Raw genomic sequence first — 27,263 nt, 5'->3', positions numbered from 1 at the left:
AAAAAAACAACTAATGTAAGGAGTTACAATAAAAATCTTTATTTAAGTTTGGTCAGTACAGGTAAGATATACTGGAGTCACAGAGCAATATGCATTAACAGGATACAACAATTCATAAAAACTGAGTAACTATGCACACAAATTTCTTAAACATTCAATCACCTAAAGAGAAAATGCACAGATGTATGGTGGGAAAAACTGTATCTAACACTGAAACTACTATAGGACTCCTTCAACAAGTCCAACTTTTAGTGATAAAACTACTGTACTGGGCAAACTTGGCAGTCATAAACCCACATCTACTCTGACAAGTCTGAATGGTGCATAAGCATAGTAACAGCATGAGTAAGAATGCCCTCACACAGCACAGGTTCTAGGGTAGACACAGATTCACACAGACATCACTGTGTTATACTTTAAGCAAAAAGTTCCATTTACAACTTCACATTAACTCATATAAAAATAACCTGACCCTACACAAAATGTCCTTTTAGCAACATTCAAAGTAATTAACTGTTACAATTTCCAAAGTGGCAGAGGTATTGAAGCAAAGAAAAAAGGAAAAAAAAAAACCACCCACAAAAAAGGCAAATTGTGACAAAAGTATGCATTAATTAACTGGACAGTATCCTCTTCCAAATTAAATGACACTGTATAAAAATTTGCTGGAAATTTTTTTGTTTTTTTACAAAACTGAACCCTGTACATTTACACTTGAGTCCAAGCCATTCTGAACGTGGCGGGAGGCCGCAGTTCGGTTACCTTTCCCACTCACAGGTTTCTCCTCTTGCGGGTCATGACTGGAGTCTGTGTCATTTGAGTGGTGTGTGAGAGAGTTTTCACTGCCCGTGGGAGAGTCTACACTTTCATACCCCGCACTGAGTTGGTTTACGTAACTACTACCTCCTCTGCCAGTTCTCTCCTCCGAGCTGCTGGAGGCCTTATTCCCATTCCCTGGAGAAGAAGGAAAGTCATCTTCGGCTGTGTCCCCCTCCCTGTGAAATCCAGACCCAGACGTCCTCTGCCGGGAGGAACTGCCATTACTTGGTCCGTTGGCCAGACGACTGCAGTCTTTACCTGTGGCCTCTGCCTGTCCTACAGGCTCCGAAGATGTAGTCCTGCTGGTACTCGGGCCTGCGGCTTGAGACTGCTGCTGTTGGTACTGAGCCAACTGCTGGCGCGTCTCCTTCAGTTGTTGCTGAAGAACTAGAATGGTACTCTGCATACCCTCTACTTCTTCGTCAAGTTGAATGATGAAGTCATTCAGTTCTGTGCAAAGGAGAGCCAAACCTACTTTAATATCTCTTACAATATAATTAAAAATACTTCTTAGTGCCTGCACAAAGCTAGGCAGTCAATAAATGTTTAAGTAAACAAATACAATTCTAAAATCACGAAAGAATATTTTAAGGTTTTGCTTAGAATTTTAAAATAGCCATTCAACAAGTTTATTTGTGAGAGAAAGCAAAAGCCTGAATATATAAAAGCAACCAAATTTACAACGATCCAAACTATCTGGCCACATAAAACTGGTTACAGCCCACAAAATCTGTTCCACGTTTGCCTGCCTATGGGCCCACACGCCTGGCCCCTTACTCCACACCCGCCTAGCCCATGTTCAGCTCCACAGCAGGTGTAGTCCCTGGGGAAGCCCTTGATTCCAACACTCCAAAGAAGCCTATGCTGTCAGCAAAGATTATTCTACATTCAAGAACAAAATTCAGAAAAAATAACTCTTGAAACTGATGAAAATACAGTTATCTATGAAGTTCTAAAAAGGTCTTGGGGTGAGGGAGTTCCTTCACTACTATACAAAAAGACTCCTATTTAGTGTATTTACAAATAGTAAGAGCTAAAAACCACCACTTTGAAGAGGCAATTTTAAAGATATTGACTACTGACCTTCTTTGCAATTACCTGCAAAGTTGCAATTAATTTAATTTTAAGAGAGACTGGGTGTTTTTCTTACTAATTTTCTTCACAAAGGAGAAAGAGCATGCATGCAGCTGTACTAGACCAGCATGGTGGCTGACAAGTTCCATTTCTTTGGGCAAATAAATATTACATCTTATTCACTAAACAGAAACTCTGTATTTATTTCTTATTTTTGGCCATGCCTCGCAGCTTGCAGGAACTTGAGTGACTTGACCAGGGATGGAACCTGGCCCAGGAGCTGAAAGCACTGACTCCACACCACTGGACCACTAGGGAATTCTTCCACAATCAATTACATATTTTTAGATCCCTGGACATGGCCAAATATTTCCAAGATCTACACTTAGAGAAATCGGTTAAGTGAAGATATTAAGCACTGAATATATCCTTTTAAGCACTGAATATAAATTTATATAGCTACAGAATGCCTTATTAATACAAAAGCCCTCCCCTAAAAAAACCCCACCCCTAAAAAACCAAAAACTTATGAAATTTGCACAAACAACTGGGGGGGAGGGGGAAACCACCACTAAATTAAATGGCTTTGTTGGTTGACTCAACTGGAAATATTTCACTTATAACTTCATAGAACCATTGGTAGAGATTAGCATATAGAGACTCTAATCTATAATACTCATGCCTGGCAGTATTTTAAAGCCAGTGCAAAGTTAACCAAACTTTTCAAAAAACCCCTTACCATCCTGACTGCTTTTAAGCTCCTCACTATATTTCTTCTGTAAAGCCAACTCTGCTTCAAGTTGTGCAATACGTCCCTGGGACAGCTGCCTTCCAAGCTCTTGATTCTCCTGGATAAGCATTCGACACTTCGCCATTAACTTTTTGCCTGTTTGGCTGCAAAGGAAAGAGCCATTCATCACAAAATGAAGACAAATTCTTGACAACCTTCTTTGTTTGAAATTATTACAGCAACAGATATAACACATACAGAATATAACTCTATGTCACAGTAGACGCCTGCCTACAATTACCATCTTCTTTTCCGGACACATCCATCTTGTACATTTCAGTATTTTGCCAATACAGCAGCAAAGATAAAACCTGAAGAAAAAATACCTAAGTGGCTACTTTCTATTACATTATAATTGATTCTGAAATCTACTTTTATCCCAAATTATAATTTGAAATACAAACAGGCCAGTTATTTGACACACATTTCAAATATATCAATATTAATAAAACTCTAAGGTACTTAGCTTTATGAAACAGAAAAGTTCTTGAAAGGGTAAATGCAACATCAACCACAAATGTAAACTTCTACCTAATATATAAAATCAGTACCTATAAATATACAAATGAGAATAAATTCTTGCTAGACCAGTGTTTATAAGGATGCCTGTTAATAGGCAGTTCCCACAAGAACGTTTATTGCATTAAGTGAGGCCTGTTCAGTAATTGTTTTTAAGACTCAAGACTATTTCTACTTATCAATCCCTCAATTAACTTTATATGATATATATGTATATATATATTTGAGCTGTCTTAAACTGGGATATAAGTTTTTGAAATTTTAATACTAATATATGGTGAAATTTTATTCATGTTGAAAAGATTATCCTTAGGACACAAAAATAAGATTGGGGTTATTTAGCATAAATAATCGGAGAAGGCAATGGCACCCCACTCCAGTACTCTTGCCCGGAAAATCCCATGGGTGGAGGAGCCTGGTGGGCTGCAGTCCATGGGGTTGCTAAGAGTCGGGCACGACTGAGCGACTTCACTTTCACTTTTCACTTTCATGCATTGGAGAAGGAAATGGCAACCCACTCCAGTGTTCTTGCCTGGAGAATCCCAGGGAATGGGGAGCCTGGTGGATTGCCGTCTCTGGGGTCACACAGAGTTGGACGTGACTGAAGCGACTTAGCAGCAGCAGCAGCACAAATAATGCAAATATGTGAATATCTGCCAAATTAGGAATGCCATACTTTCTACATGCATATATACAGCAATTGCAAAAATCAATCAAGGTTCATCCTCTATGTATTACTAAGAAGAAGATGTATTGTGAAGTAATATATAGGGCAAATCAAAGCCCATTAAAAGAATAGTGTCAGCAAAAAAATTTTTCATCAGTAAGATCATTCTCAACTTTATGGTAAGAATATCAAACTGTCCCTTTCCAAGTCTCTAAGGTAACATCACAATTGTATGCTTAAATCAGAACTCTTTAAAAACGTGATCATTTCTATTCTTAATGCTGACACTAAGAAAAGCACTCAAGTTTTACTGAGACACTGTTATTGGGGTTTGTGATGCAAGATTTCTTTTATCAATAGCACATGTTTTAACCCAATGTGATTCAAGTGAAAGTTTGTGATATATTTTCCTTACACAAATCTGAAATAAAACCTGGTGGTTGCTGGTGGTGGTGTTTAGTCAGTAAGCCGTATCTGACTCTCTTGTGACCCCATGGACTGTAGCCCAGCAGGCTCCTCTGTCCATGGGATTTTCCAGGCAAGAAAGCTGGAGTGGGTTGCCATTTCCTTCTTCAGGGGATCTTCCCCATCCAGGGACTGAATCCGCATCTCTTGCATTGGCAGGGGCTTCTTTACCACTGAGCCACCAGGGAGGCACAAAACCTGGCTTACTATTGCACAAAGAAGCCTCACATGAAAACGAGTTAGCACGTGGGAAGGGTTCTCTCACAACATGGCAACTTTATCAGCTGATGATATCTGTTTGTTGCCATTACAGCTCCAGATTTCCCGTATTTCCTATTAGCATCCTCAGACTTTAGCCTCTACTGAATAAGAGAAACCAAACGAGGAATTAAGAAACAGGCACTATCATCAGAGACAGAGGCTTTCCTTCCATTTCACTGCCTATGCTTCCCCCAACTCTGCTTTCTTGTGAAAACATCAGTTTACCAACCTGAGAATTCTTTTGTATCAAATTTTTAAATACAAACAATTGTAAAATCAATAGAGCAATTTGTGACCTGACTTAACCTCATAGAAAGTACCAAATTCTAACGCAAAAATATTTCATTTATGAAGTCACGCCTTTTAATAAATGTTCTAAAAATAATCCTATCACTTCTAAAATGATTAAAACAAATCTGCACTGAATGTTTTCTTTAAACATTCTGTAATTTTATGCCACTTTACTATGTTGTGTAAAATTTGTGTTGTGTTCATTGTATCACAAAAAATGGTAAGAATCCAATTTCAAGAAACCTGGCTCTGGAGTAATTTTTTTTTTAATTAAAAAGTATTCTAACCCATTGCTAAAAATCAAATAACTCACAAAGAAAAAAGTAGAAAATAATTTAAGAGAAGGAACGGATACTGTACACTGCTTTGTTATCAAGGGGAAGGGATGAGGGTATTCTGAAGGTGTACACACACAACTAACTGTTTATAAATGCAAACTGAAAACTGTCAAAACTCTGCAACATCTCCCTGTAACTATTCTAAAGTATACACACTGTCACATGATTGAAATATTTTAACTAAAGTGGACAACATAATTCAGGGGATCATTCTCTCTCAAAATTTAAACAATGAAAAAGTGAAAAACAAAACCCACACAACCCATTCTATTTGAATTATTGCAGACAGAGTATTGACTGAGCACTGTTTGTTTCAAATTAATGATGTAGTTATACCACCCAATGAACTCTAGCTTATAGTTCACTTTTTACAAAATTCCCTTTATAGGTGGTTAAAATAAAGTAATACAATGAAAATATTATACAACCATTAAAAATGGTAAGTAACCTAAATATACTAAAAAATGGAAAAAAAGTCCAAGGATAAAGGGGGCCTGGGGAAAGTCATGCTACAAATCATCTCTATGTACATATGCATGTCCGCATTTGTTTAAAACCAATACACATATAATTACTGTATATGCATACAAATTATCTTGATACCCAAGAAATTTAAAAATGGTCACTATTCCTGGGGAATAGAAAGGGCAAGGGGAAGGTCACCCAGGAGTAAAACTTATTTTACACCTCTACTTTTCTTTATGCTGTTTCAATCTTATACATGAGCATGTGTTATCTTATTAATTAAACGTTTTTTAACAATAAGAAAAAACCCCACCTCAACGTGACTGTTACTTAAGTGGCAAAAGAAAAATGCTTGGCTAAATTTGAGTACATAATACCTTTTATGAATTAATTATCTCTTGACCTACTGAAAATACGTAGCCCATTTCTACTATATTCTTTAATGACATAAAATATATACAAAAGCCTTAATTCGGGTACAATAAGCTAATTTGAAACAGATGTGGTTACTTACCCTCCAACCCCCACAGTGAGAATCTTAGAAGCGGATTTCTTGCTGTGAAGTCACACAAACCACTTCTTCAACCCGCCCTCTGCCCCACAATCAGTTCCCTCAAGTACAGACATACAAGATACTTACAATTGATTGGAATGATTAAGAGAGAACTTAAGTCACCCTTGTTAAAACTGCACTTAAACGTTGGGACAATCTGGAACATTTTATCTTCCACTCATCTTAGACTCCATTATCACCAAGTGAAAATTCGCATTGGTGACTTATAGAATGATCTGACGAAAAAAATTCACCTCCAGGATTGGATGGAAGCATGAAGAAAATAATGCCTCATTTATCTAATGAGCAAATGAATTTGCTAGAAATGATCACTATACTTTTTTTTTCAATTCATAAAATGTCTCACTTAGGCCAGCCCACAGTTCCGATATATTCTGTCCCCAATCTTCTGGCAGGCACCCTGTAAAGCTGTCCCACATTAATTTCTACTGCAATATCCTGGGACAAGGTGTCAAAAAGCAACAAGTGTCAAGTCTCTTTGTTTTTTTATGATACCAGCTGGAAAAAAGTAGGTCTTCAAAAAATGAGACACAGAGCCTTTTCCTTCACTTTGAAGAGCACACCAACAATTTTTTCGAAATCAATCTGCTCTCCACAGCGCCCCCCCAATCAAAATGTTAAAAGTACAACAAAATCATCATAGTAATCCTTGAACTTAAAAAAAAAAAAAAAACAACTATTTCAAGGCACATTTAATTTAATATCAAGAGTGCAATACAAAAGGCCCAAATACAATGAAGGAACACATTCCCCCATTAACACCAACGACAATGCTCTTTCAACATGTGCCTGTTGAATGGATGGGGATTTAATAAATTTCACTACTGAAAAAAAATAACGCAGTGAGTCTCATCACAGCCAATATCCTTATACAATCTAGTTGTGAAATGAATGTTTATAACGCTTCAAACAGTTTAAAACCTGAAGTTTGACACCACACCTTCATGTTTGTACAGTCCTCGGTAAGATTATCTACAGTATTAGCAACCATTCAAAGAACAAATCATTGAGTAAAACCACAGATTTAAGGCTCAATCAAGTAATATAGAGCCCCAAACGAAATGGTTAAATAGATGAACTACTTGTACTGACATCTATTATTTGATTCACTCATGACTATTAAGTTGGTTCTTAGCAAATAAACCCTTTAAAGGCAAAATTCACCTCATTTGAGTGTGACCCAGAAGTTCAACAACAATCACGAAGTCCACGGTCTTATTGGCAAAACTGATATACAGTGTCTCTAAGTCACTATGCTCAAGGTTAAGAGCGATGCATATTCCATCTTTACATTTACTGGAATTTTACATGTTCAATTCATGGTTTTAAATCTCTAGGTTTTCATTCCTCCAAACTGTCTGAAGACACAGTGTGCCACAGACTTAAGACTTCTGTTTCTCCCTCTATTTTCTTCAAACAGAAACATTTCTCAAGTGTCTACATGTTCTAGAAGGGGAATTTTTCGGAGGTGGCCACTTCTTCGGAATAGTCCGACGCCATCAGGCCTCTGAAGCAAGGGGAGGGGGAAGAGAAAAAAGCTGAAACACAAGGTTCATCTGGTAAGTTTTACATTAACCTTTACAAGCTGGATAGTATAAGAATGTGGCTTTTTGGCTCAAAAAGTCTGAGTCTTGGTGTGGAAACGAGTACGTGGCTGTCCCACCACAGCTTTCTCGCAGTGGGACTGTCAGGGAAGTCTTGACTGGGGAGTATGATTTGTTTACCTATCAGGCGTAAACTTCCAGGCACTCAGTTCATTTTGGGCTTGTTCCAGTTTGTCTTTAGTCTGTTCCAGTTCACTTTTCATTTTTAGGAATAACAAGTTGATCGCTGGGTCCACCATTGCTGATCTCAGTTGTGCAACGCTAGGCTGCTGGACTTGCTTGAGGTACTGGATCTGAGTCTGCGCAAAGCAAAAAAACCCCATTACTACCAAATCAAAGGAAACATACCTAAGATGAGGAGATAAAATCCCTTTCTGTTCACTGGTTTACCAACTTGCTTATTAAGCCCCTCTCCCTTCTATCTTAAAATCCTCTAAAAAAAGTACAAATTAAGAACAACTATTTAGGAATTCCCTAGCAATCTAGTGGTTAGGACTCAGTTGCTCTCACTGCTAGGGCTTGATTTCAATACCTGGTCAGGGAAGTTAAGATACCACAAGCCTTGCAGCAAAAAAACTCCAAAACAAAACAAAAAAACCCACAAAAAAGAACACTCACAAAACTAAGGTTATCCACGTAGGAAAAAAAACACCATTTGACTGCATTCCATATATGGAAACTTTAAATATAAGGAAACTACATGTTGGCAATCGAAACAGTACAAAAAAACAAACAAAAAAAAGTTGCTGTGTTTATTAAAAATGCTGATGCCCAATGAGGGAAAAAAAAAGGCAAAGTTTAAAATATTAATTATTTAAGAGTATAGTGATTTACTCATACAAATCTGTGCTTTTGGGAAACTGTTCCCTAACATTACACCAGGTACAAGATTACAACTTAAAACATATTTGCATTTCTAAATAAAAGTACATAGTACTTACATATTTACATGAACTGGCATTACAGCTTTAAAAATAGCACCTTAACCCAAAATTAAGCACATATTCACTTTTTTCCCTCCAAGCAGATTTGAATCACAGCATTGTAAAGCTGAAAGGTGACTGACCTGGTCCAAACTGCTTAGTTTTGAGAGATTAAAGAAGCCATTTGTTCAAGGACACAGTTAGTTCAATGCCAGTACTGGAACTAGAATTCTTATTCTCAAGCTTCCTGACTTCCAGTCTAAGGCTTTTCCCACCATACCAAATCCCTCTACTTATATATGAAACCTTCAATTTCAACTCTGGTTGTACTGTCAGCACAGTTTTAAAATAGGAAATACAGTTGATTAGCATTAAATGCATCACTTTCTTCACACCCAAAGTAGATCAGGTTCAAGATCCTACTTCATTCTAAACCTTAAATAGGATTAAAAATAATATTTCTAAAACAGCTATTAATGTCTAACATGAATTTAGTAAAAGATACAAATATACTAAGAGGATCAAGCTATACTTAATTACTACTTCACCAAGAAAACAGAACTAATTTTCTTTCTTTTAGCTTAAGGAATTTTAAAAGTTTACAAAATGAAATGCCCTCATCTACTACTATAAGCTTGCCATTTCCTTGTGATTTTTGCTCCTGCTGCCCTTTCTGCAAAACCTCACTGTGTTCTAACTGAAAGATCAGTTAAGTGCTTCAGCTGAGATGTGCAGAGAAGAGCTATTAAAAAAAAAAATGTGGCTGGTAAGTTAGGTTCTACTTGGAAAAAAAATCTTAAATCTAGGTTGAGATGACCGAAGGGTGAAGAGGCAGCACCAAGGCTTAGATTAGGAATAAAATGATCAAAACTGCCAGTGTATATGGGATGGCTGTAGAATCGCTGAGGTGAGTCAACAGCACATACTGTCCAAGTTAAGTGGTTAAGAAGTGCCCGGACCAGGATGTCAAGAGTAGGGAGGACTCAAGAGGCAGAAATCAAGACACACTGGTTTTGTGAGACACTATCATTGGCACCATCCACTCACACTACCTACCAGGTGCCTGCATTTGGAAGGTAAGAGCCATCCTTTGCATGTGTTAGCATCTAGTACAGTGCTGTGTCAACAGGGAAACCTAAAACTATTAGTGAGTGAAGGGTTGAACCTAGAATCCGAAGTATCACAAAAAGAAAGAATTAACTCATTTTGGGACTTGGCACTTCAGTAGTACTACTCATACCATTAGATATGAAAATCCCAAGAGGAAAAAAATTGGAGGGGTGTTACAGAAAACAAAACAAAACCCATTATACTAAGAATGTTGTTAAGACTTCTTTGAACCAAGTACCCAAGTTAAAAAAAAAAGTCAAAAGAAGGAATGCCAAAAGCCAAAGTTGGGGAAAGTGAAGACATAAAAGTGATGAGAAAGAGAATTTTCTTAATACAATGACCTTACAAAAAAAAATGTACTGGCAGTGAAGGTGGAAAGTAACTGGTAGAAACAAAAGGAGCGCTGAGAAGATACAGACAATAAGAGGCTACCCTTTTCTTTAGCAAAGTAACAGGTAAAGTCATTTTGAAAAAGTGAAGAAAGGACTGAAGACTTGTGCAAATGTGGACACAGGAAGAATAAAGACTGTGATTAAATCCTAAAGAACATTTTATTGGTGAGAGAAGGAAAAGAAATAGAAGTGTGTCCCATAGATTATTAACCTCCAATGACCAGAATACTGGCTTATGCATTAGATTTTAATAACTATCAAATGGATATTACACAAAATTATTCAAGAAAACTGCAGCTTTTAAGATTAGAAACAACAGGGAATTTCTTTGTGGCACAGAGGTTAGGACTCAACGTTTTCACCACAGGGGCCTGGGTTCAGTCCCTGGTTTAAAGTGAAAGTTGCTCAGTTGTGTCCGACTCTTTGTGACCCCATGGACTATACATACAGTCCATGGACTTCTTCCAGCCAGAATATTGGAGTGGGTAGCCTTTCTCTTCTCCAGGGGATCTCCCCAACCCAGGAATTGAACCCAGGTGTCCCACATTGCAGGCGGATTCTTTACCAGCTGAGCCACCAGGGAAGCCCAAGAATACTGGAGTGGGTAGCCCATCCCTTCTCCAAGGGATCTTCCCGACCCAGGAATCAAACCGGGGACTCCTGCACTGCAGGCACATTTTTTAGCAACTGAGCTATCAGGGAAGTCTGATTCCACAAGCTTCGTGGCATGGCTCGAAAATGAAAAGAAAAAAAAAAAAATGAAAGTAATAAAAAACAACAGGGAAAGAGCTGCCTCTATCTTATGTAACTTACATATAAAAACACTAAAACAAGGGCTAAGGCTGTTTAAGACAAAACTGAGTCTAAATTCAACCAGGGTTAAAGGATCAAATATGTCAATAGATTTCAGATATATGTAGACATGGCAAACAGTACAAATGAAAGGTATTAACAATTAAAAGGAGACCCAGTAGAAGTTGATACTTAGTTTTCTGTAGAAAGACATAAAGACAGCAAAGGAGAAATTAACAAGAAAGCTTGCCAAGTAAAATGAGTAAATGGTGCTTATACCCTCAGGTATTATGTTACTTAAAGATATATGAACCAAAAAAAAAAAATTAAAAAAAAAAAAAAGATACATGAACCAATACATTAATTCTCATAAATTACAGAGATTTCAGAGAATAACTTAAACTTCTGACTTCTTGGCCACAAAAAATTACTTTAAATCCAATGATGAGAAATTATGTATCAGAATTTTACATTTAGCACACTGAAGCTCAAAACATATCTACCTTAATAAAATGTACATGTATAATTAGTATTAATTATATAAAATTAACTTAATGTGAGTTAACACACAAAATAATGTGAACCAAAACCCAAACCCTCATAAAGGTTAAAACATCTGAAACACTTACAGTACACTCTTGCATTTCTTGCTCCTTGGTTGCTAGTCGCATTACAAGAATGTTTTCCCTGCGTGCAGATTCTTGCTGCTGCTGCTTTAGTTTTTCTTCAGATTCCCTTAAGCCAGTTACATCATTAGCTGATGATTAAAAGGAAAAAAAATCCCAAAACATCATGAAACATAATTTAAAGATCAAACTGAATTAACCAAATTAAAGTTCTGACTCCCTTTGTCAAGGATAATAAAAACCATGGTACAAAAATTGAAGTCTTTAGTTTCTATCCTAAACTAAACTTCTATGACAACAAACTTCATTCTTGATCATGAGTGCTTTTTCAAGAGTTAGTGGTGTTAAACTGGTCCACAACCACTTAATGCTAGATGGAATTATGCTGTTATAGTCTCATCTGTTCCCAAAAAAGACAGGAAATTCCATTATTTGCATTTGTTTCTACTACAAAGTATTCACAAAATCCTATATAGTATTGTTTAACCTCATCAATATAAACATGCCCATAACTGCACAGCTAATTATTACTTTAAGCTTTCACAAGGGTTTCCCTGGTGGCTCACTGGTAAAGAATCCACCTGCCAATGCAGGTGATGTGGGTTCGATCCCTGGGTTGGGAAGATCTCCTGGAGTAGGAAATGGCAACCCACTCCGGTATTCTTGCCTGGGAAATCTCACTGATAGAAGGAGCCTGGAGGGCCACAGTCCATGGAGTCGCAAAAGAATCAGACGTGACTCAGACATTAAACAACACTATTCACAACTTTTATGGGTTATACCATAATTATACAATTGAGATCTTAAAATATTAATCTTTCTGAACTTGGGAAACTGTACTGGTTTTTACACTCGCAAATAATATGTTACTCTAAAACTCAGTGAAAAGTGATAAAGACTAAAATGGTCTAAAATTATAAACTTTATTATTTTCAGTAGATTTTGGAAAAATCCATAAATACACAGCTATCTCCTACTGTTACAATTTAAGCTATCATAAATTTAATACCAGTTGCTTCTACATTTCCCCCTGCTAGAGTAATAACTCATGTTTCACTTCAAGTATTTCTGTGGAAGGGCTACATCAAGGAAGTTTCAAGTAGCTGTGAATTTCCCTATCTGTGCACTCTCAGAACCCTGTCGTTCAGTTTAAAGTCATGCTACTGTTAAGATTACTGTATGTCAGTCTTCTCCAATGACGTGAACTCTTCTAAAAGAGAGATCATGTCTCCTTCATCTTTCTACTTCCTAGCATCAAATGCAGTGCCTGGACATAGGTCCTTAATAAAATTCTAGAATAAAAATCACTTAGTAAAACGAACTATCCTGTGCTTATAACAACAATCTAAAAGGAAATATTCACATAGTCCTTAGGAAGCTAAAACTCTAACTTACAGTTGAGATCTGTGTACTTGCCCTCCAAAGCTTGCACATAGGCTTCATACTGTTTCCACCTAATACAAAAATAAAGCCACGTTAGTTATGTTTAAACTGCTTTTACTAAATATACTAGAAATCACATCCATTAACTTTAAATACTAAGAATTCCACTGTGTGGATTTTAACGTCGCTCCCATTTTAACAGGGGCTTCTTCCCAGGTGGCACCAGTGTAAAGAATCTGCCTGTCAAGAGACTCCAGTTCAATCCCTGGGTCAGGAAGATCCCTTGCCGTGGGAAATGGCACCCCACTTCAGTATTTTTGCCTGGAAAATCTCATGGACAGAGAAGCCTGGCAGACTACAGTCCATGGGGCTGCAAAGAGTCAGACATGAATGAGTGTACATGCACACACTCTTATTATTTTAAGATAATTATAAATCTAGTTTAACCCATAATAAGCCGTAATAAATTAGTCACTTTAAAATTATTCCTTCTTGAACTTATAGGCGTTAGATAAATGGAAGTACAGAGAAAAGTGTTCTCTGCTGAGTATACAACAAGAGGCGTTCCCATGAGTCAGATCACACACCATACAGGACAGCGTATCACTGACGTTCAGCATGATGCCTGGATTGTAAAAGGTGAGTGAAAAGCTCACCACCACTTTTCAGATATGCTGTCCACCTCAAACAAAGGCATTTTTAAAATGTGCCGAATTCTAAGGGACTGAAGGTGATCTCAGCTCTTATGTGAAAGTAGTATGTGCTTTCTGACAAAGTAATAAAAAAGGGGGTCTGTCCTTTTTGTACAGTATAAAAAACAGAACATACTATTTTTCAAAAGCATATCTAATTGGCAGAAACTTGCATAAATGCCATACGCTATCTGGATCTTTCTTTATTACATTCCTCTACCCTCAATATATAGGCTTTAGGACTTCCTTGGTGGCACAGTGGGTAAGAATCTGCCTACCAATGCAGGGGACACAAGTTTGATCCCTGATCCATGAAGATCCCACCACCCTGGAGCAACTAAGCCCATGGGCCGCAACTACTGAGCTCATGCTCTAGAACCCGCGTGCTGCACTCGCCTAGAGCCCGTGCTCCACATGAGAGAAGACACTGCAATGAGAAGCCTGTGCACCAAAACAGAGTAGCCCCCACGCTCTTCAACTAGAGAAAGCCTGCATGAAGCAACGAAGACCCAGTGCAGCCATAAAAAAAAAAAAAAACAAACAAAAAAACACCTCTCAGGGCTTCCCAGGTAGCTCAGTGGTAAAGAATCCACCTGCAAATGCAGGAGTTTCAAGTTCAATCCCTGAGTCAGGAAGATCTGAAGATCTTCTGGAGAAAGAAATGGCAACCCATCCAGTATTCTTGCCAGGATAATCCCATGGACAGAGGAGCCTGGCGGACTACAAATCTATGGGGTTGGATACAACTGAGCGTGTGCACACACACATATATACACACACACACTAGTTGCTCTAGGCAACTATTGCAGATAACAAACTTTCCCCAGTCTTATGCTTAAGCAACTGCTCTGGACGGTAAGCTGTCTGCTACCTTGCTTACTGAAGAAATATGTTTTCAAGCTGCTCTTCAGTTAGACCTAACAGGAGACCAAAGAGGAGTTTATTCAACGTTTCGGGATGAAAAAAGATGTTTCTTTTCTCCTTTCTAAAAGTAAGATTTTAGAAGAAAAGACAAATACAAAAGCTCAACCGCAAACATTCTTATCAAGAAGATAGAAAAAAAACCTACTTAAAAGTCATAACCATACCAGAGACAGAAAGAGAACATCAACACACGAGTAGTGTATCACGAGCATCTACATCAGCAAAAAACAGCAAGAGTAATTTAAAATGCTAACTATTTAAATTTTATATGCAGGAATATAAAGTTATGCAATAGGAAAACTATCCTATGCATGAGACGATGGCAAAGAAAGATAAAGAGCATGTCCACAATAGAGGAGCTAAGGAGAACGAGCACAGACTCTTAACAAACAAGGGAGCACATCATCTGTGTCTCCCTATTTTGCATGCGTGTGTGCATAGTCACTAAGTTGCGTCTGACTCTTTGCAACCCCATAGACTGTAGGCTGCCAGGCTCCTCTGTGCATGGGATTTCCCAGGAAAAAATACTAGAGTAGGTTGTCATTTCCTCCTCCGGGAGATGTTCCTGGCCTGGGGATCGAACCCGTACCTCCAACACTGGCAGGCAGATTTTCTACCACTGAGCCCAAACCACCTTTACTCTCCCCCCACTTCCAACTTGTTAAATTTACTCAGTTCAGCAAGTAAAAATTCCCTGAAATTTCTAGAGGAAAAAGTTCAATAATCTTGCAGGCTGCTCTGAAAAGCATTAATTTTTATCTAAAAGTTATTTCGTAAAAAACTTACGACAGTGATAAAATGCAGAAAGAATACATTTAAGTTATAAAACACAAAACATGTGTGATCCCGTTTTCTGATTTCTTACATTTAAAAAATGAGTAACATAATGCTGTACTTGACAGTCTGCTTTAGTAAGACATTTATAAGACAACCACAGAAATTCAGAGCTGGATGTCATCTTTAAAAGTAATTAAATCCAACTCTTTAAACTTGCAGATTAGAAAATGAAGGATATAATGGTGACTAAAGTCACAGTCACAAGACAGATTAACTTCACTTCATCAGTAAATAATATATTTCTTTCATGAGAAGAATATCCTTGAAGGCTACAACTTTTCCACATGTTACATGGAAAAGGGAAAAAAAACCAAAAACATCAAAACAAGTCTATTCATTTGTTAAACTGAAAGCTTTCTGAGAGCAGTGTCTTTCCCCATACCAAGTTATATACATGAAGTACAAATGCTTCTCTAGTTAAGAGTTCTGAACACATGCCTCTACAAGAAAAAAATTTAGGCTATTTGTCAGTCTAGAAGTTACCCAAGCTAGTGCTTTAGTTCTTTAAAGTGTTATGCTTTCCCCAATGTTTATACAACGAAGAAACAGGCCATAGAAAAAAGTATATTAAATGATCTGAAGATGTGTTAACATTAAAAACGAAACAGTATTTGATATAAACACTATGGTATAAAATCACAACATAATGTTCTATAGAAAGATTTTTATATTTTTCATAAAAGAATATTTTACCTTAGAATTAATTCATCTCGTGCCATAACTTTGAAGTCTGTTTCACTCAGTCGAACCTACGAAGAGAATTAAGATATAAACTAAGTGCTCTTTCCAAAAGTTTTAAAACAAGTAAATAAAAAAATAGTGGCAATACCAAATATGGAGTGAAGATGCAGAGAAACAGCATTCATACATTGCTGCTGAGAATGTAAAATGATACAGCTGCTCTGGAGGTAATTTGGTGGTTTCTTTTAAAACTAAAAATGGATGTTCCATACAACCCAACATTTATACTCTTAAGCACATATCCCAAAGAAATGAAAATTTATTTTCACACAGAAACTTGTATAAAAACGTTAACAGCAGCCTTATTTGTAATAGCCAGAAACTGGAAACCACCCAAATGTCCTTCAACAGGTGAATGGTAGGCTATGATACCACGAAGTACGATTGAGCAATAAAAAGAAACAGACCACCAGCATATACAACATGGAGAAAGCGCAAGGAAATGATGCTGTGAGAAAATGAAAAGGACCCTTAATACAGCATTATTTCAAGTATACAACATCTGTGAAGTAGCATAATTACGTAAATGAAGAAATGATTAGTGGTTGCCAGGAGTTGAGGATAGAGTGGGAGAGGATGGATGTGGCTATAAAGAAAGGAGTGGCATCGAGAGGCTTGTGGTGATGGTTCAGGTAACTGTTTTGGTTGCGCTGGTATTTACATTAAGTTACAAGTGATAAACTTGCACAGAACTACACACACAGAATGTGCATGTAACTAGTGAAATCTGACCATGTGGACTGTACCAGTGGTCAAGCTGCTGGTTTTGATACTGTTACACAGGATGTTAACATCGAAGGAGGCTTGGTGAAGAGTACACAAAACCTCCCTGTACATGTCTTTGCCGCTTACTATTATTTCAAAATAAAGTTTTTAAAGATGAGAATATTCTAATAAGATGAAACTGCTTTGTAAATTGAGAAATATTGTTTTCTCTAAGCAAAGAAGACTATAAAGCTCAAGAACCTATCCTAATATAAAATTCTTATTAATTTCCCTTATTAAAACATTTTTATTCATAAAAACGGTTCAAATTGTAGCATTTGCCACAATGTAAGTGTTACTATCAGAAACAAAAGAGGGAAAATCACTGTAGCATCAGAATATATTACTAAGCCTAACTGAAAGCACCCAGTAACTCTCAGATTATTAAAGCACTTGACTTTCTAGGATAAAAATTTCCATGTTTACTATCCAATAAATGGTTCACTTAAATACTCACTGGTTAGTAAGCACATATTCCCGCTTTCCCAACTGCATTATAAATTCCTCTTAGAAAATGTTATTCCTTTGTAACCTCTTTTGTGTGTGTGTCACAGTGCGTAAACTGAATTAACACAGGAAAATAAAACAAGGAAAGTGAGACTAGAAAATAAAACTTAACTGGAAAAGGTAGAATTTAGCTATTTGTTTTTTTTTAAATATAGAAGTGGTTTTGCATTAAAACCAAAGGGATTTAAGTTAGGAAGAAAAAGAAAATAAGTAACTTAGAGGATCTTGTAAAATACTTTCCTACTTTGACATTATTTGTAGCTACGTAGCTGGAAACAGTCATATGATAAAGGTTACAAGTAGATCATGGGGATACTACAAGTTTTCCAAAGGCTGAAAATGTTCTTAATCTACATTACATATAGATACGATGTCTCACACATTATATACCCACAATGCTATATAACTGATATCAAGCGGGAAAACAAGCAAACAATATGGACAGTCCCTTCCACTCTATTATTCAAATAAAGTGCTTAAAAACTGCTGAGAAAGCAAACCTTTTTGGGAAGAGGTTCTTCGTTGGTCATCTTGAATCCTAGAAAAGGAATAAAGACAAGAATGTCACCTGATTTTCTTCCAGTTAAGGTAGAAACAAAATATACTGGCTTTTGCAAAAGAATTTATTACTGAACTCAGTTATGACCAAATCATTAGGTTATTTTAATTAAAACACATCTTTTAGACTAGTTTTAGATTTACAGAAAAGTTACAAAGGTATTACAGGGTTCCCGTATACTGTGCACCCAGGTTCTCCTTGGTTAACATCTTACATTATTACTGTCATTAGGTTTTGTTTTTTTTTTTTAAAGAATTCTCTCATAAAAAAGTTGATCATTCTTTGTAATGTTCCCACAAAGGATCGAAAGAAATGCAATTTTTCAATGCATTCTTACAACTGCCCTGTGAAAGACATCTCGCAGCAGAAAGGACAGATCTGTGCTGAAGTCAGATACTGGCCTCAGGCAGTATCCCAGGCATCTTGTTAAAAGGATACAGAAGGGTAATACCAATCGATAAGCCTTGCCTTTTACAGAATTAATATTGTTACAGTAAGGTCAAGTTTATCACTGTCATAATTCACCACTATACAATGCAGGAATGAAGGTATTTACACCTTAATAAAAATATTCCTACATTACCGACATTATTTAACTTCATATCACAGAATAATTTGAATCTCAAAATTAGCTTGTTATTCCTAGATATCCCTTCTAGTAATAGTAAAGTCATAAATGTCCCCTTATATCGTAAACTTTTAGTTTATTTTACTTACCCATACTTATTACAAACTCTGTTAACTATTAAAAAGCTAACCAAAGAGAAGTAAGCAAGTTATAGAGATGTGATGTACAGCACAGTGACTATAGTTAGTAACATGATATTATATATTTGAAAGCTGCTAAAAGAGTCAACCTGAAAGGCTTCATCACAAGAAAAAAATTTTGTAACTATGCATGGTGATGGATGGTAACTAGATTTATGAGTGCTTCTCTTGCAATGTATATAAATATCAAATCATTATGCTGTACACCTGAAAATAATGTATGTCAACATGTCACATGTCAGTACCTCAATAAAAAATAACCAAAGAATCTAGAGTATAAAACTGAGTTTTAAAAGCTACTTGACTTTTAGTGAATATTTGAGATTCCTCAAAAGAAGATGATCTTTAATACCATTTTTTATATTACATACAATCCCAACTCAAACATCAAATATTTTAATTATACTGTCATTAAACCCTGATTTTCAGAACCCTGATCTTCAACTCAGTACACTGAGTTGAAGAAATCAGTACACTTTAGAGAAAAAAAAAAAAACTATATATTGATTATGCCATCAATTAACTGGTTTAATTCTTCCCTCTTTGATGATCTTGTCATTGGATGTAATGAACAAAAACCTGAGTATGTATCATTTGCTTCTGAGCTGATGTAGCTGATCAAGTCTCTCTGACCAACTAATACCTATGAAGACACGGTTGTATTTCTACTTTTTAAAAATCAGTATTTTTTCTCTTTAAACTGACCCCTGCCTACTTTAGGCCCCTTATCACCCAGTTTATAGCCTCTGTTGCAAGTTATAGATAGCTGTTTAGTGACTATCCTAACATGCTTCTAATAAATCTAATCATCTGAGAAATAAACCCTCACTGTGTTTAACTCCAGAGGCCTGACTTTAATGTACATTTACTAGACTGCAACCTCTTGGAATCCACATGTCAAGTTTAACATTTCCTTGGAACTCCCCATTTGTCCAGAGCTAGATAGTAGGTTCGGAGAAGGCAATGGCACCCCACTCCAGTAATTTTGCCTAGAAAATCCCATGGACAGAGGAGCCTGGTAGGCTGCAGTCCATGGGGTCGCTAGAGCCAGACACGACTGAAGTGACGCAGCAGCAGCAGACAGTAGGTAAATATCAGTAACACATTTAATTTAAAAATTAAAAAAAAAAAAAATTGTGCCATTTGAACGTCACTAGTATACAGTCAAAGCTATGGTTTTTCCAGTAGTCATGTATAGATCTGAGAGTTGGACCATAAAGAAAGCTGCTACTGCTGCTAAGTCACTTCAGTCATGTCCGACTCTGTATGACCCCATAGACGGCAGCCCACCAGGCTCCCCGTCCCTGGGATTCTCCAGGCAAGAACACTGGAGTGGGCTGCCATTTCCTTCTCCAAAAGAAAGCTGAGCACCGAAGAATTGATGTTTTTGAACTGTGGTATTGGAGAAAACTCTTGAGAGTCCCTTGGGCTGCAAAGAGATAAACCCAGTCCATCCTAAAGGACATCAGTCCTTAATATTCATTGGAAGGACTGATGCTGAAGCTGAAACTCCAATACTTTTGCCACCTGATACGAAGAACTGACTCATTGGAAAAGACTCTGATGCTGGGAAAGACTGAAGGCGGGAGGAGAAGGGGATGACAGAGGATGAGATGGTTGGATGGCATCACCAACTCAACGGGCATGAGTTTGAGTAAGCTCCGGGAGTTGGTGATGGACAGGAAAGCCTGGCGTACTGCAGTCCATAGAGTCGCAAAGAGTCAGACATGACTGAGTGACTGGACTGAACTTTAAGGTTGAGCACTGATAAACTGATGCTTTCGAACTGTGGAGCTGGAGAAGACTCTTGAGAGTCCCTTGGACAACAAGGAGATCAAACCAGTCAATCCTAAAAGAAATTAACTGAATATTCATAGGAAGGACTGATGCTGAAGCTCCAACAGTTTGGCCACCTGATGCGAAAAGCTGCCTCACTGGAAATGACCCTGATGCTGGGAAAGATTGAGGGCAAGAGGAGAAGGGAGGGAAAGAGGATGAAATGGTTGGATGGCATCACAGATTCAATGGACATGAGTTTGAACAAACTCAGGGAGATAGTGAAGGACAGGGAAGCCTGGCATGCTGCAGTTCATGGAGTCGCAAAGAGTTGGACATGACTTAGGGACTGAAAAAAAACAACAGTATATAAATGTGTACTTATTTATTTGTCCCTCTTCTGTATATATAGTAATATACACATTACTATATATAAAACAGGTAACAGGTAAGAACCTACCATATAGGACAGGGAACTCAACGCAATACTCTGTAATAACCTACATGGGAAAAGCATTAAAAAAAAAAAGTGGTATATGTATAACTGATCCTTTTTGCTGTACAGCAGAAACTAACACAGCATTGTAAATCAACTATACTCCAATAAAAGACAAAAACCAAAAATTGTGCATACCAATCCCTTGCTATCCCCTCATATCCGGCTTTATTTTTCTTCTCAACTCTTATCACAAGCTGACATTTTGTATACTTATCTGTCTACCCCAGGGATAGAATAAGTTCCATGAAAGAACTGTTTCATTCACTGCTGATATCTCAATACATAGTATGCACTCAAATATATGGTAAATGAAAATATGAACAAATGAATCAGCTTCATTTACTATTTAAATTATAAGAGTGAACTAAATAAGACAACCTAATTTCCCCCCCAAATTACCCAAGATGACCATACTGTAAAATTCTGAGAATAAACTCAATATAACACGTACTTTGAGTTCTATGACTAACAGCTTGAAAACAGCTAAATTTACCACTACGGATAGGTAGTTTACCTATCTGGTTACTAGGCACCCTAGCTACTCAGAATTTTGGTTGTAAAACAAAGTTTCATGGATGATATTCAATATAAATTACAGTTTAATAAACTAGTATATACTTGTACAATTTGACACTTCCCCCAGGTTTATTTGTTCATTCTTTTCTTAAAACCATGAGCTTAATTAGCAACAAATAAGCTAATCTGTTTTTTAAAGGATATTTAAAGGATTGGTAAACACATGAAGAAAGTTCTAGTAACTCCACTTTTTTGAAGAGGGTGTAAACTTTGAAAACAAAAAACAGCAGAACCTCTGAGCCTCACTTTCCCCATCTCAAAAAGGATTACCACTGCCAAAGCTCAGAATTACTGTGCTATTTTTGAGGACATACATTAATCTTTAGTATAGTAACTGACACAAAGTAAGCACTTTGTTAGTTTCCTTCTTCCCACTGGAGAGAGAAAAATCACCACAAAAAAGACTCAATCACTCTTTAAAGATTCTGAGGAGAAAATTGACAAGGATAAGATCATAACACGCTCCTGTTTCTAAGCCCTACTGCAGCCCCTACTTGGTATCTCTGATTTTTAGAATTCTAAACAGTAATTTACACTTCTAACACTAGCTTATGTTCCTTTTTAAAAAGTCTGACACTACGTAGAATTTAATTACACATTGTTTAAAGGATATCTAGATTTTCTTTATAAAAATAAATGTCTAAATTTGTAATGTAAGTCAGGGATAAATACAGGTTTTGTACGTATGTTTGTGTTTTATATGTTGACTCTCAATCACCTATCATTTCACATATTACGGAATATATGACTTGGGAAATCAAAACATCAGCATTTCGTAAGAAATTGCTTCCTTATCTTTAGCTGGTGAAAAGTCAATCTTGGCTTGAGATTCTATGATATACCACAATAGTTAAATGGACAGTGTGACAAAAGGCAAATTAGAAACAGGCTTAAAATTTAAAAGAATCAACATTCAACTATTTAATCCAAACAGAACATGATTCTCAATTACAACTTTCATATTACATGTGCTATAACACTTATTACTCCCCAAGGTACTTTTTTTAGCACAAGTGACAAGCACAATAACCACCTAAATTCTAGATTCATAAAGACAATGGATATACCAGGTTCTCAGAACAATCTATCAGAAAAACAGAATGACTGGAAATATTATTTGGGGTTGAATCTTGAAGGGGAAAAAAAAAATGAATATATACCTAAAGCTATGAATCACTAGGTAATCGGCTCAGATTAAAACAGCTATTAATTTAAAAACTCAGGCTTTAGGATCCCAAATTTAGTGCTTCTTAAAAGTTGGTACCAATGAGGACAGGTAATTCTTCCATTCCTCCATCCTTAATAATGATCAAGCTTTGCAAACTGGACAATGCAGAAAAGCAAAACAGAAAAAAATTAAAAACGGACCAATTTAGCTGCCCTTAGCAAGTTGAAAAAGACTGGCTGAAACATGGTTTCAAGTTTTATGTAAAGGTTTGTTATCCATGTGGATAACACAGATAATATAGCTCAAGTTTAGAATGTCAAAAGTACCTTGTACTCTTGATGCCTTTACACTGAGAAACGACATTATGATGTTAAGTTCAGTTCTGGTTGGTTAGGTGCCTAGCATCCCATATTCCAGGGCTTCCCAGGCTTTTAGCATTATGATCCTAAGTCATGAAATTCCGTGTCAGGAAGATCCACTGGAGAAGAGAGGAGCTACCCACTCCAGTATTCTTGGGCTTCCCTTGTAGCTCAGCTGGTAAAGAATCCGCCTGCAATGCGGGATACCTGAGTTCAATCTGTGAGTTGGGAAGATCCCCTGGAGAAGGGAAAGGCTACCCACTCCAGTATTCTGGCCTGGAGAATTCTACCGACTGTATAGTCTGAGGCTGCAAAGAGTCGGACACAACTGAGCAACTTTCACTTCACTTAATAAAGTAGTACCAGATGGTGTGGGCTTCCAAGGTGGCGCTAGTGGTAAAGAACCCGCCTGCCAATGCAGGTAGACATAAGAGACACAGGTTCCATCCCTGGGTCAGGAAGATCCCCTGGAGGAGGGCATGGCAACCCACTCCAGTATTCTTGCCTGGAGAATCCCATGGATAGAGGAGCCTGGCAGGCTGCAGTTCATAGGGTCGCAAGAAGTCAGACAAGACTGGAGCGACTTGGCATGTACCAGATGACACAACTTCAGTAACAAACCAGTACCTTGCTGAAACTAATTGTAACTAAATGCAAGAAACTAATAATCTGACACTGTACTAATCAAGGCACAACAGCAGAAAGGGTACTAGCTAGGAATCGGAAGACCAGCTTTTCTTAACTTCGTAATCATCAGTCATGTGATATTGAGCAAGGTATTTTCTTTAGATTGCAGCCTCTAAATCAGAAAAGAGGATGCCAATTTCCTGCCTCACAAAGTGCTACAAATCTCAATGCTCTAAATACCATAAAGATGCTTTACAAACAAATATAATTCAAATAAAATACTAATATTAGCATAAGAGAATTTTAACGTGCACTTAGGAAAAATTAAATTCCACCAACTACATTTTCAAGAGTTAAGACCATTTCTTTATAGCACGGAGTTCTAGCCTGATGCACCTTTATATCTAATGGGATATAGTGTTAGAGGAATATTGAGAAGTTTTGTTCCAGTAAGCTTAGTACTAGAATATATTTAAGCCCCAGGTGGCTCCTCTACCTGCAACGCTGGAGACATGGGTTCAACCCCTGGGTCAGGAAGATCCCCTGGAGAAGAAAATGGCAAGCCACTCCAGTATTCTTGCTTGGGAAACTCCACGATCAGAGAAGCCTGGTGAGTTACAGCCCACCGGGTAGCAGAAGAGTCAGACAGGACTTTTAGAGGCAAAATAGTGGGAGATAATTAATAAAAACAAAAATAAAGCCAAATACTGTCTAGGTCTTGTTTTGCTAAAGGATCCAACAGAAAATTTTTAAGAAAAATTTTTTTCAAGAGCAAGATAATGTTCTGTTGTATGAAAATGATCAAGACCTCTAAAATAAACAGTATTTTCAGGGGAACTGTGTATTACATATATACATACTTAGATGAATGTAAAGGACTCTGAGTGCTGTAACGGACTGGACAAATATAATTATTACAACTCTCGTCTCCATGCCACAAGGCTATGAATTTTCTGTATTTCTCTCATTTCTGACAAATACTCAAAATTCAAACAGGTGAAGTTCTAAGTTAGATGAGTTAAGTCAAAAAAATAGCTGTGTCTCGGATACACTTGATTATCATTACTTTTGTCAGTTGGGACTTAGAAATTTAGGTAGTTTGCCTAAGTTCTGCTACTGGGAAGTGAAAACACTGATCACTTAGCTATAACTAACTACTTAAGATAATGTAAGATCTGGAAGAATTGTAGGAATACAGCGAAACAAATCACTGAAATTTAACCTCATCCTTATCACAAGCCCCAATATCTTTCCCCAACTTGCCTAATCAGATGATACTAAATGACATATGTAAATGTGTAACACTTAGACATCTTGAAAAGATTTTCACGATAGTTTTTTTTTTTTTTTAAACGGGGTTTTGAATGGCTACAATATGTTTATGTTATACAAAAGTGTTTATGTTATACAAAACTTAATGGTCAAAATTTTTAAGTAAAACACTCTAGATAATCACTCTGCTATACACCTGAAACACAACAGTGTAAATCAACCCTATTTCAAAAAAAAAAAAAAAAACCCGGTAGAATTTGTGGTGACAGACCTGTGACTTCAACTTATCCTCCTCAGTGATGGAACTAAATTCTGAAATAGAAAACTAGGTGAACTCAGGACCATAACATTCTCGTGGAAATATTTTTCTACCTTCCTCTAATCTCGGGAAAAGGATCATTTCTTCCCTTATGAACACGGTTATTCCGGATTTTAACCTAGTCCTTTGGGATCAAATATCCAACTTCATCAAAACAAACGTGGACATTTTTCCACTACGTGTTCCCCACTGACTAGAGAAATACGGTTTACAGGGATCCAAGGCGAGATTTTAAAATTTCACGAAACCCTCGAATTCACTGTTTTTTTTTAGAAGGCATGCACTCATTTAAAAATGGAAGTCTACAAGACAACGCAGCTGCAGTAGGAAGCTACTGCGCGATGTGAAACGTGCTCCACGGACGCGGCTTTCCTCCCCTCGGCTCATCGGCGCCGCCACTCCTGACGATCCTGCCGAGGGAGGTGGGGGAGCCCGCGACGCCGAGGCGCTGACGGGACGGGACGCGCGCTCCGAGGGGACGGCCTCCCGGCGTTGCCGGTCCCGCGGGAGCGCCCACCTCGCCCCCGGCTCCCTGAGAACCGAGGTAAAATGGCCTCGAGACGGCGGAAGTGTCGTCCCTGTCAGCGGGCAGACGGCGGGGGCTAACGGGAGGCCGGGGGGCCCGGGAATCCCGAGTCCGCCTCCTGCGCTCAGCTGGCCCCTTCCGGGGCCGGGCGGCCGCACCTCAGCCGCCTGGGGACTCGGAGGTCCTCGCCTCCGCTGCGGCCGGCGGCGGCCCGCACCTACCTCTCCAGACGGAGGCCGCGCCGGCGCCCGCCCAGTCACATAGGCCGACCCCGCGCTGTCCTCTCGCCGCCCAGGCCGCCCGACCGCGCCGCCGCCGCCGGCCCCCGCGCTCCTCCTCCGCGCCGCAACCCCGGCGCTCCCCTTTATTTGCGGGTCTCGCTGCCACAAAATGGCGCTGAGGGAGGAAGCGAGGCCCCGACGCCCCACCCCCTTCCCGCTCCTCCCGCCGCCCCGCCCCGCGCCGCCGCCGGCGCCCGCCCGCTTCCCCGCCCCGCGGAGTTCGCGCCCGGCCCACTCACCGACGGGTAGTGCCTCCCGGACGCGGTCGCGGCTACCCGCCCGCCGGGCCCCGCCGCGAGAAGGAGAGCCTAAGGGAAGGCGCCTGCCAGGAGGCCTGCGGTCGCTCAGGGAGGAGCTGCTCCCGGCAGCACGCCTCGCGGCCGCTAGAGCCCTAGCAAGCTCGCCGGGGGCGTGTGAGGGGGGGCGGGGAGAAGAGCTGGCCTCAGGGAAAGGCGAGCCGCGAGGTCGCAGGTCAGCCGCGGGGCATCACGGGACGGGCGGCGGGGGTCGCGATTGGCGGCGCTGGGTGGACGCGCTCGCCGGGCCACCTGCGGCTGCGGCGCGGCCTCCGGCGGAGGAATCTGGGCGAAGGCGGTGCGTGATTGGCTGCTCTTTGGTGCAGCGCCCAGCGGTGATGCTTCCGCGCGCTGGCGGGCCAGGTGCAACTCTCCTGAGGACGGCCTTAGGCGGCGAATGCGGTCAGTCTAGACGTCGCCAACCGTCGCTGCTCTAGGTTTTGATAATTTAGAAATCGATGCCCGCTCTTCCGTCTGGAAGTGGACGCTTGGTTCGACCGCTCCTTGAAATCTCGAGGCGAAACCTGGGAGCTATTGTCTGGGAGATGGAGATTGTACCTCTGTTTGCTGCTCTGGGGGCACCTTGCTAACTCAAAAACCAGGGGAAGGCGAGCCTCCTGAGTTCTTTTTGTCTTGTTTCGTTTGTTTCAGAAAGTATCTTGTCATGAGTGGTGAGCA

At 38.9% G+C, this 27,263-nt stretch overlaps 1 protein-coding gene across 8 annotated transcripts; it reads right to left on the bottom strand.

Moving 5' to 3' along the window:
- Window positions 1–23: 23 nt before the first annotated feature.
- Window positions 24–26,613, bottom strand: WTAP (WT1 associated protein). 8 transcript variants are annotated; one of them, XM_061428461.1, is made up of 9 exons: window positions 24,388–25,306; window positions 22,898–23,060; window positions 18,060–18,097; window positions 16,240–16,295; window positions 13,106–13,164; window positions 11,714–11,841; window positions 7,988–8,166; window positions 2,633–2,787; window positions 24–1,269 (listed from the first exon to the last, which is right to left on the bottom strand). In XM_061428461.1, exons 3-9 carry the CDS (start codon window positions 18,087–18,089, stop codon window positions 686–688), a joined length of 1,191 nt encoding a protein of 396 aa, XP_061284445.1. In that variant the 5' UTR covers window positions 18,090–18,097; window positions 22,898–23,060; window positions 24,388–25,306; the 3' UTR covers window positions 24–685. The 8 variants fall into 8 exon arrangements, with proteins under 8 accessions (XP_061284445.1, XP_061284446.1, XP_061284443.1 ...); XM_061428462.1 differs by lacking the exons at window positions 22,898–23,060; window positions 24,388–25,306 and adding an exon at window positions 26,529–26,613; XM_061428459.1 differs by lacking the exons at window positions 22,898–23,060; window positions 24,388–25,306 and adding an exon at window positions 26,230–26,313.
- Window positions 26,614–27,263: the final 650 nt, after the last annotated feature.

Source organism: Bos javanicus, chromosome 9 (genome assembly GCF_032452875.1).
Source record: "Bos javanicus breed banteng chromosome 9, ARS-OSU_banteng_1.0, whole genome shotgun sequence".
In the NCBI taxonomy this organism is placed as follows: Eukaryota; Metazoa; Chordata; class Mammalia; order Artiodactyla; family Bovidae; genus Bos; species Bos javanicus.
This window is presented reverse-complemented; position numbering and strand designations above follow the sequence as displayed.